The sequence below is a fragment of the Micropterus salmoides genome, unplaced genomic scaffold, assembly GCF_014851395.1.
Source record: "Micropterus salmoides isolate LMB-PRFRI ecotype aquatic unplaced genomic scaffold, ASM1485139v1 Ms_hic_scaffold_18, whole genome shotgun sequence".
Lineage (NCBI taxonomy): Eukaryota > Metazoa > Chordata > Actinopteri > Centrarchiformes > Centrarchidae > Micropterus > Micropterus salmoides.
Window position 1 is genome coordinate 13,433,816 of NW_024040928.1, and position 9,473 is coordinate 13,443,288.

Here is a 9,473-nt window from a genome sequence, read left to right on the forward strand (position 1 = left end):
AGGAAGTGAAAATATAGCGGTGATAATTTCCCGTCAGGTTTGACGTTTACAAAGCGGGGGTTGTTCCCGCTGGAGTGGAAAGCACCACAAACACACTGATGCGGTCACTGAGCACCGTAGGGAGTGAAAAAAAATGCTCACAACACTTAACTAAACTAGTTTTTCTGTTTCTAGCTGTGGACTCCTGAGGCGATATACACGTGTGACTGCGGTGGACAAAGTTGCTCAGCAATTCTAGTTTTTACAAAAGTAATTGTTGAGATGGTGGAAACAGACAGTCATGGAGATGTTCAGGTAAAGTGTGAGAAAGACGGGAAACATCAGAGGAGATCAGAATTGAATTAAGGTAGACTAGTCAGTGGAAAGTGTGAATGAAAATGAATCCCAAGACAAACACTTTTTCAAAGGCATCACAAATCCCACTGAATTCCTAAGAGATGGAGACAAAGCAATTACAGAAAATCAAAGCTGTTTTATGGTTTCAAAATTAAATGTAGACATGTCTGACTAATCTGTAAGTGAGTAAACAAAAACAATAACCTAAAGAACTCTAAGGGGAACTAAATATAAGCTTTGTTGAAGAATTATAGAGTTTTATATGTGAATTATGAATCAAAGGGGACAAAAAGATCTGTTAGTGTACACTTCTGTCCGCAAAAGCCATACACTCACCAAAAAAGTGTGACACATTCAGGGTAGGATAACACACAAATTAAAAGAACAAAATAGTGCTAAATTGATTTAAAAAGAAATTACAATCAGATCCAGATTTTCATAATGACAAATTAAAGTGTCTTTGCATTTGTGAGGGTTTCCGGGCTGCATACACAGGAAACTGTATGCCCACCAGAAATTGTGCATGAAAGTCAGATAATGGGTTAGTTAGGCTGAGAATGGACAGAAAGAAAATTCCTCCACTATCTGATAGTTGACCGCTGATGGACATTCATTCAATTTGATCTGACTCACTTGTACAGCTGCCATAGTTGCTGCCTGCATTGCCATCAGTCACAAACAAAATTATCTACCGTAGCATGGGTGAAGGTCTAAAAAAATCACGATGACTCATTCCAGAAGAATGGTGATCAAGTAGACACTGCCTGAAAGACTCTTGAAGACATATTTGCTTGCTTTGGACTGTTAGTTTACTTGATATTGATTGTGCTTGTGTCAGTGATTGTCGCGCCCTCCAAATTCAGCCCAGCGTAGAGGACCTTCCACCACAGTGTGTAGGTACTCCAGTAATAAGCACAAAGATGCACACACACGTTCATGCAACATGCTTAAAACACCTTGTTCACAACGTACAGACAGTGTGTGAGAAATTAGTGCAAAAGGACAGATTTCATCAGTCAAGTTGCATCAAATCATGCGGTCAAGTGTTATTCACCTTGGAACACTATTAAAAAAACAAACCTGCAAGTCTTTGTGTCTATGCAGGCCTGTGGGACATCTAGAGGAGCTAATAGGAGGATGATAATAAAAACTGTAATGCTACAAGGCCCCATACCATGATGGTGAATCACTTTCTCTGTAAATGGATGAGTGATGCTGTGGCTTCTTCACCAGAAGCTGCCTTTCAGAATCAGTACCTTCTAAAAAAAAAATGACTCAAATGGTTCTCCCACATGTGCACACAAACGTAAAACAAACACCAAATGCATTATCATCTTCTCACCATTAGTCATGACAGGAGGGTGAGTTCTTCTGTGGCCACTCCAGTGCGTGATAGCAATTCTCCTTGTGCTCATGGGAATAATACTACAACACATGAAAAATGAGAGTTAGACACACTGATGTCCAGTTTATTTTTAAAATAGGAAACTAAATTAAAGCACAAAGGCCAGGCCTTGGCTGCAGGCCTGCAACTCTTCTTTACCTGCTGCAGCAAATCAATCTCACCTCGAGGTCCAACATATTCTTCACCAGCAGATGGGAGTTTGCCCAGTTAAAATGTAGCTAGATATTTTTTCTTGAGCACTATGAGAATAACCTTGCTTCTGGTCGACAAGGTCAAGAATGATCTCAGAAGTTGAACTCCAACACAGTGGGGCAGTCCAGGGTACACCTGTCTCACCTGAGTGGGCTCAATAGAGAAAGAAGTCGCTCCAAAAATGACTTATCATGAGTTATCATACCGGTACCATAATGTTTTTTTTTTTTTTTGGTTTGTTATTAGTTTCTACACCTGCTTTGGAAAACTGAATTGATTGTTTTAATGATTAGCCTAGTAACCGGTGCCTGAGAGAATAATTAACCTATCACAGTACGTTTCATTGTGAAAAGTGGGAGGATCAGTGCGAGGCCGGGTTTTCTTCTCTTTGCAGTTGGATTCATGTGGATAGAAACGGTCTGCTGTCACTTTCTCGGTGTGTTTTTATTAGTTTGGTAGCATCGGTCCACAGCCATGTCGAAAACCGTGGAGCAGCGCTCATACCTGGTTCTGGAGAACTACATCGGAGGGAAGTTCGTCCCTTGTCGGAGTCACATCGACTCCTATGACCCGTCCACCGGAGAGGTGTACTGCAAAGTGCCTGACAGCGGCCAGGAGGAGGTGGGACATTCCCAGACAGCAATTTATCCAATTATCTTTATTTTTATGATACTGCTCTCTGCATTTGGTACTTTCTCTGCAGGAGCCTCATTTGTACTGAGAGTGAATGCAAGTGCAAAGAAATATTTGTCGGGTTAGATAAGATCTGTTGTCCTGTTTGGCTTATGTTGCAATTTCTGAGACCTTTGCTTGTCTTGTATCAGTGTTTTTGAGTTAATCATGTCCATGGTAGTTTTATTGTCACAATATAACAAGTTATAGAGTGAAATTAAATTGTGTAACTCCCTTCTGCTACATAGCAGACAATATGCATTAATAAAGAATCAATTACGAAAAATGGTAAACAGAAATAAACTATCATTACTGGAGCAGTGCTTACTTTCCTGCTTTGTTAAAGTAACTATTTGAATCTCATTAGCTTTACAAAGGTAATCTTTTATTGCAGGGATATCGTGCTGGATTGTATTTTATTACAAGCACTGTTACTGTATGTAAACCAGATTTTATTTTGCATAGAGAACTTGCAGATGGCCGAGGAAATGAACTGGAAAAGTGTTTTTATGTGTCACGTAGGCCTATTCTTGTTGAACAGCGGTCAAGTTAGTTCAGATGTACAGTTTCAGAGAGCTTATCGTCAGAGGGAAGCACCTTTGCTCTTTGCAGAGTCAACAGTCAAGTAATCATTAAACACATGTCAATAAACCTTAATATAATGCGCTTAACAGTGGCGAGATTATAGTGAGCAGTGGTGGAACGTAACTGATTACATTTACTCGAGTACTGTAAAAATTTGAGGTACTTGTGCTTTACTTGAGTATTTTCTATTTCCATGCTACTTATACTTCTACTCCAATACAAATACTACTACTTCTACAGACTTTTCCTGTCCAGTGAAAACCATGTATCTCAAAATGTGTTTGCATTAGATTTTTCCTGATATACTGAAGAATGAAGTGATCCTACTTCATAATCTAAATAAAGTAATTAAAACCGACCTTGGATCAGCCTGGGAAATGGCTGTTTTTTCTGAGTTCATGAAAAGTTGACTTTTTAGAGATATAGTATGTGGTTCTCACAGGACAGCAATGCTACAAAGATATGATGACCTTATAGAAAATGATGTATTGCAGTAGATAAAGTAGTTTAAAGTTAGAACAACCCTATACAGCAGTAAAATACTACATACACATTAAGGCAGCAGTAATATTAATCATATTGCATGGTTGTTGCACAAACTACTCAAAACTATGGATAACATTTCACATCCTCTGCACAAACTACTTAAGTCAAGGATCTGAATACTTCTTCCACCACTGATATTGAGTTATCATTTCGACCCAATTCACCTTTTTTGTGAAATCAAAGTTTTCAGCCAATATTATAATGTATACACAGACTTTATTTATAATGTGCTTGTGACCCCTATGTTTGGAACCACAGATGTGGAGTAAGAGTCACCTGAAAGTCACACAGAATAAGGAGCTAATCTGTCAGTGGTTTTGCTGTCTGCAGGTGGAGGCCGCGGTGGCAGCAGCTACAGAAGCTTTCCCCGGCTGGTCCGCCCGCAGCCCAGAGCAGCGAGCACAGGTTCTCAACAAGCTGGCCGACCTGATAGATGCCCACCTGGAGGAGTTTGCCCAAGCCGAATCCAGAGACCAAGGTGACTTGTACTATTTAAGCACATGTTGTATCAACACAAGAGTCAGTCAGGTTATCAGTCAGGTAGACAGTGAGACAACACTGTTTAACACTCAAATTCAAATTTTTAAACCCTTAGTCTATTTCTGTTTCTATTTCTGTTCAAGTGCAGTGGTAACTGATGATTAATAACATGTTCAGGCCTACATCGGTTATTGTCATTACCAATTAATCTGCCAGTTATTTTCTGGATTAATTGGTTAATTGTTTTGTCTACTAATCATCAGAAAATAGTTAAAAATGTCCTCTAACTTTCCTATAGCTCTGGTTAATGTTATCAGATATCATTATCAATATCAATATCTTTAGTCTGACCAACAGTCCAAAACCCAAAGATATTCAGTTTGCTATAATGTAAGACAGGGAAAAGCAGCAAATTCTCACATTTGCCGTTGGAACCATAAAATGTTCATTCATTTTAAGTGGATTGACTATTTGTTGCAACTATAAACATGGTTACAATTATTTAGTCAGTACCAAATGCGATAATTATCGTAATTCACTAAATTAAACTGTACAGATTTGCTTCTGACTGCTCCTTTGTCTATTAATCCTTTGAGATTCCTTGTTTATGTTAGTGGCATTGTGACGGACCAACGTCACTACGGTTGAGTATGCGCTGTAACTGCCATACCAACGAGCCTGGCTCTTTGGCGTTGCGGTCAACAACATACTGATGATATAGTTATTTTTTGGCTTGTACCAGCCGCGGGAATAAAACGGTGCCGGAGGAAGGGTCATGACATGGGGTCAGTAAAATCAAAAGAGCATGAAAGTAATTTGCGCTTATGGTTCAATTTTATGGTAATCTGTGTGTTGATGATGCAAACATTCACAGCTATGAAAGGGACATTTTGATAATAGTATTAAAGATAGAATGATCAAAGTATTTGATCAGTGTTTCATTACACAAATTTGCTACATAATTTGTCTGGTATCTTTGTGTTTTTGTACGCACCAACTAAGGCAGAATGTTTATAACCTAAATAAAACACCAACACATAGTACAGGACATTAGTTAAATCATTCCAGTGCTGTATCATTCTCTGCCATTCATTACTTCTACATTTTCGCTGTAACATTACAGGTAAAACAGTAACATTTGCACGGACTGTGGACATCCCTCGATCAGCATACAACTTCCGCTTCTTTGCGTCATCGGTGCTCCACCACACCACTGACTGCAGCCAGATGGACCACATGGGCTGTATCAACTACACTATCCGCTGCCCTGTGGGAGTGGGTGAGAGCTCAGTGTGTTTGCATTAAAACCTGTAAAGGTTATGTTTTTTCTTTATGTGTTTTTAAATGGTATTGTTGTTGTGGGTAGCTGGTCTGATCAGCCCCTGGAATCTCCCCCTGTACTTGCTGACCTGGAAGATTGCACCCGCAATCGCTACGGGCAACACAGTGGTGGCAAAACCCAGTGAGATGACCTCTGTAACTGCATGGATGATGTGCAAGTTGATGCAGCAGGCTGGTAGGACTACAGCACCCACAATACAATAGCAAGTCACGCACACACAGAGATGCTAGAGTATATAAGAGTTCTCTCATGAATTATTGCACATAAACATGATTCTTTATATTATCTTTATGTATACATCCATCTTTATACTTTGCATGATTACAATTAAAACACTTTACACTATCACCTTTATTAGACATGAGTAATAAGAAATGAATGATGGACACCTATCTATCGCTGCAGGTGTTCCTCCAGGAGTAGTCAACATCGTATTTGGCACTGGCCCGAGAGCAGGCGATGCCCTTGTTGGCCATCCTGATGTCCCGTTGGTCTCCTTCACTGGTTCCACAGCAACTGCCCAGCACATCACAAGGCGGAGCGCTCCCTACTGTAAGAAGCTCTCACTGGAGCTGGGAGGTAAAAACCCTGCCATTATATTTGCTGATGCAGACTTGGACCAGTGCATTGAGACCACAATTCGCTCTAGTTTCTCCAATCAGGTAAGAAAGAGTGTTTTCAGGCTCTGTTTAAGACTTTTTTTTTTAAAAGTTTGTTTTTACCTTACTTTTACTATTGCTACATTTCTTTGCTGGCAAACTTTCTCAAGAACTCAATTGATATGTTGAATATTTCTAACACACAGCAAACTTTGGATCATGTTGTATTCTAGCATAGAAAAACAGAACACTTCACACAAAAGAACAGAGGATCGTCCAGGGGCCAGATTATAGTTGGGTTAGAAGGTCCTTGTGGCCTTTTATCTGTTTACTCGTTAAAACACTTGTGATTTTGTTTTTGAAAGTGCCACGTAAGTAAAGATTAGTTTTATTCTTATTGTGTATTGAATGCATGCATGATGAAGATGACATGATTTGTCCACACGGGGGCGATCATGGCCCATATTTTGTCACAAGGTGGCTGCATGAAAACAATCCCCTGAGCAAGTGTGAGTGCTTTAGACAAAATCCTCTGTATTTCCGTTCCTTCCTTCTCTCAGGGGGAAATCTGCTTGTGCACCAGTAGGATTTATGTAGAGAGGAGTATTTACTCTGAGTTCCTGGAAAGGTTTGTGGCTGCAGCTAAGAAGTGGAAGACTGGCGTGCCCTCTGACCCCAGCAATAACAATGGGGCGCTCATCAGCAAAGAACACCTGGAGAAGGTGATGAAATAAAGTGAAAGAACATTTTTCCATTTATAAAGACTCGTGGACTTGAAGTTGAAATCCCTCTTTTCCGTGATCCCCAGGTTCGAAGCTTCGTAGCACTTGCCAAATCTGAAGGCGGTATCGTCCACTGTGGTGAAGGGGTTGACCAGCTGGACCTGCCTGAGAGCAACACCAGTGGCTACTTTATGCCAGCCACTGTCATCTCAGGCATATCTGACAGCTCCCGCGTCATGCAGGAAGAGATCTTTGGCCCTGTCACATGCATCAGCCCCTTTGACACAGAGGAAGAGGCTGTTTCCAAAGGTAACGGCGTACGTTATGGTCTGGGGGCCACCGTGTGGTCCCGGGACGTGGGAAAGGTTCACCGGTTGGTCAAGCGCTTACAGGCAGGTATGGTGTGGACCAACTGCTGGCTGGTGAGAGATCTGAACCTGCCGTTTGGAGGGATGAAAAGATCTGGGGTGGGGAGGGAAGGGGGGAAGGATTCCTACCACTTCTTCACCGAGGTGAAGACTATCACGATCAAACACTGAGGGAGGAACAGCAGTGGCAGGTCTGGATTAGAGGAACATTTTCTGTTGCTCCAGTCTCTTCAAATGTGGAGAAAGTTTTGTTGTTAGTTCAACCTCTGTCGGCAATTCTTAGGAATTTCAACAACAAATGCCTCCTCCTTGGATTACTGGAGCCTGTAATTAAGTCACATTTGTAGAATACAAAAGTCAGAGAAAGTCACAATGGAAGAAAACAAATATATAAACCAGCAGAGATCAAATAGAAACATCAAGTGAAGTGGGACCATATCACTTTGCAAAACACTGGGACGTTCATACCTTTTTCAATCATTCTTTGCTGAATATTTTGTACCATCATCCTCTACTGTGGAGCAGTTGAAATGCATCGAGTAGCGTGTGTCAGGGCTTAGAATTTGAAAAAGTACAGACCAAACAAGATAAAATCAGATAAGGCAAAAGCTTATTTATTGCCATTTTCAAGAAAGTCAAGAGCACAATTTCTGAATGTAGGAACAGCAATGTAATCCCACATCCTTTAAAAGTTTAAACTGCAGGTGTGTGTCCTGCATGACAGCTCAGGAGGTAACCATTCTGAAAAGAAGGCATACAAACACTGACAATACTAATAGAAACTAGAGCTGGTACAGTGTGTGCCTCAGGCTTACCCAAAAAATCTGTTCCTCAAAACATAACTTCATGACTGTAGAAGTATTTCTCCAGTTGTTTTGTAACACAACTGTTGTCCCACATTAAAACACCTTATATAAATGCCAAATGGAGTTCATTGTTCTTTATCTGTACCTCAAAGTCTGACTTATGTCATCGTTGTCTCTGGTATGCAGTAACTCTTGATAGTATCTAGTAAAAGATAGATAGCCATCAGATTATGAGTCTGTTACAAGAAAACAAGTCTACAGGTCACTGGAAATGAAGGAGTCAAAGTACTCGTCATGTGTCTTGGTGTCATCCTTTATGGTCTGTTCTGTTGCAGACTTACTGTTGTCATGCAAACAGTATGTACTCAGAAGTAACTGTTTTACATTGAGTTGTTTTTATGTCCGACCTGCTGATGTAGGAAAGGTAAATAAATGCCAAACTGTCCTGTGTGGTGGTTGGACAACATGTTTTGAGAGAGAAATAGGAGTGAACTGTACGACTGTCTGGCTGGAGAAACATTTTTACACCACATGTCCACATGCATGTATGTACCAAATTAAATATATAGTTGTTGTGATATTTTAGTCTGGATCAACGTGGCGGATTGATTGACGCAGCCATCCCTACGGCCACGCCGAAGTGTGTCTAAAGGTTATATTTCTTTAAACCACACATCATGAATTCATGTGAAGCACTGCTCAGGCATGCTTATGTGTGTTTATATCAGATTCTGATGTATATTTATTATTAAAAAAGTCATCATTGGTATCACAAAGCTATGAATCTTTTAGTAAGTTAATTAAAATTAAGTAGACTTTTTAAGTAATGATCAAAATCTCTCTCTCCTTTCATATTCTTCTGATCACGTCTGCTGTTCTACTTTTCAGCACACTACCCCTCCCCTCTTTGCTCCCTATTAAACACGTCTCCTCTCATTGCTTAACATCTGATCATGACTTAATGCAGCGTGAGATGAGACTGACATGAGTAGTGCACGTCATGCATGCAGATAAGCATGTGTTGCACTCCCCCCCATTACCAATTTAGGAAAGGAGGGTACATGAGGGACGCACCCTGTTGAGGCGTATGTGACATTTACCACAGAGCCTGTGTGTGTCCCACCCTCTGTGTTTTGGCTAGGAAATGGGCATTGTGCTATGTCACGCTCCATGATTGCACACATATACAACATAGCGAGGAATGAAATGGATACCACCCAAAAGTCAGGTTAGGTATGAAACGACGTGTTTTGTTGCACCAGCATACACATCCACCCATCAACTCATAATCTTTCAAACAGAATGGGAACAGGGATAAGTCAGCAGTTATTTAATTTTCCTCCGTTTCCGCCCTTTTTTCTTGATTTATCTTTCATCTCCCCCTCTTGTGGATGTTCCATTGAAGGAAAAGGCTCATTCA

General features: G+C 40.6%; 1 protein-coding gene across 1 annotated transcript; it reads left to right on the forward strand.

Moving 5' to 3' along the window:
- Window positions 1-2,299: 2,299 nt before the first annotated feature.
- aldh8a1 (aldehyde dehydrogenase 8 family, member A1) lies at window positions 2,300-8,822 on the forward strand. Its single transcript, XM_038726962.1, has 7 exons — window positions 2,300-2,554; window positions 4,067-4,214; window positions 5,340-5,495; window positions 5,583-5,732; window positions 5,964-6,220; window positions 6,718-6,879; window positions 6,966-8,822. Exons 1-7 carry the CDS (start codon window positions 2,408-2,410, stop codon window positions 7,416-7,418), a joined length of 1,473 nt encoding a protein of 490 aa, XP_038582890.1. The 5' UTR covers window positions 2,300-2,407; the 3' UTR covers window positions 7,419-8,822.
- Window positions 8,823-9,473: the final 651 nt, after the last annotated feature.

Bases quoted from the DNA above. Each gene is read 5' to 3' on its own strand.
- aldh8a1 (XM_038726962.1), top strand. From the start codon at position 2,408: ATGTCGAAAACCGTGGAGCAGCGCTCATACCTGGTTCTGGAGAACTAC. The intron at 2,555-4,066 runs GTGGGACATTCC...TGCTGTCTGCAG, and splicing joins CTGACAGCGGCCAGGAGGAG to GTGGAGGCCGCGGTGGCAGC. The intron at 4,215-5,339 runs GTGACTTGTACT...GTAACATTACAG, and splicing joins AGCCGAATCCAGAGACCAAG to GTAAAACAGTAACATTTGCA.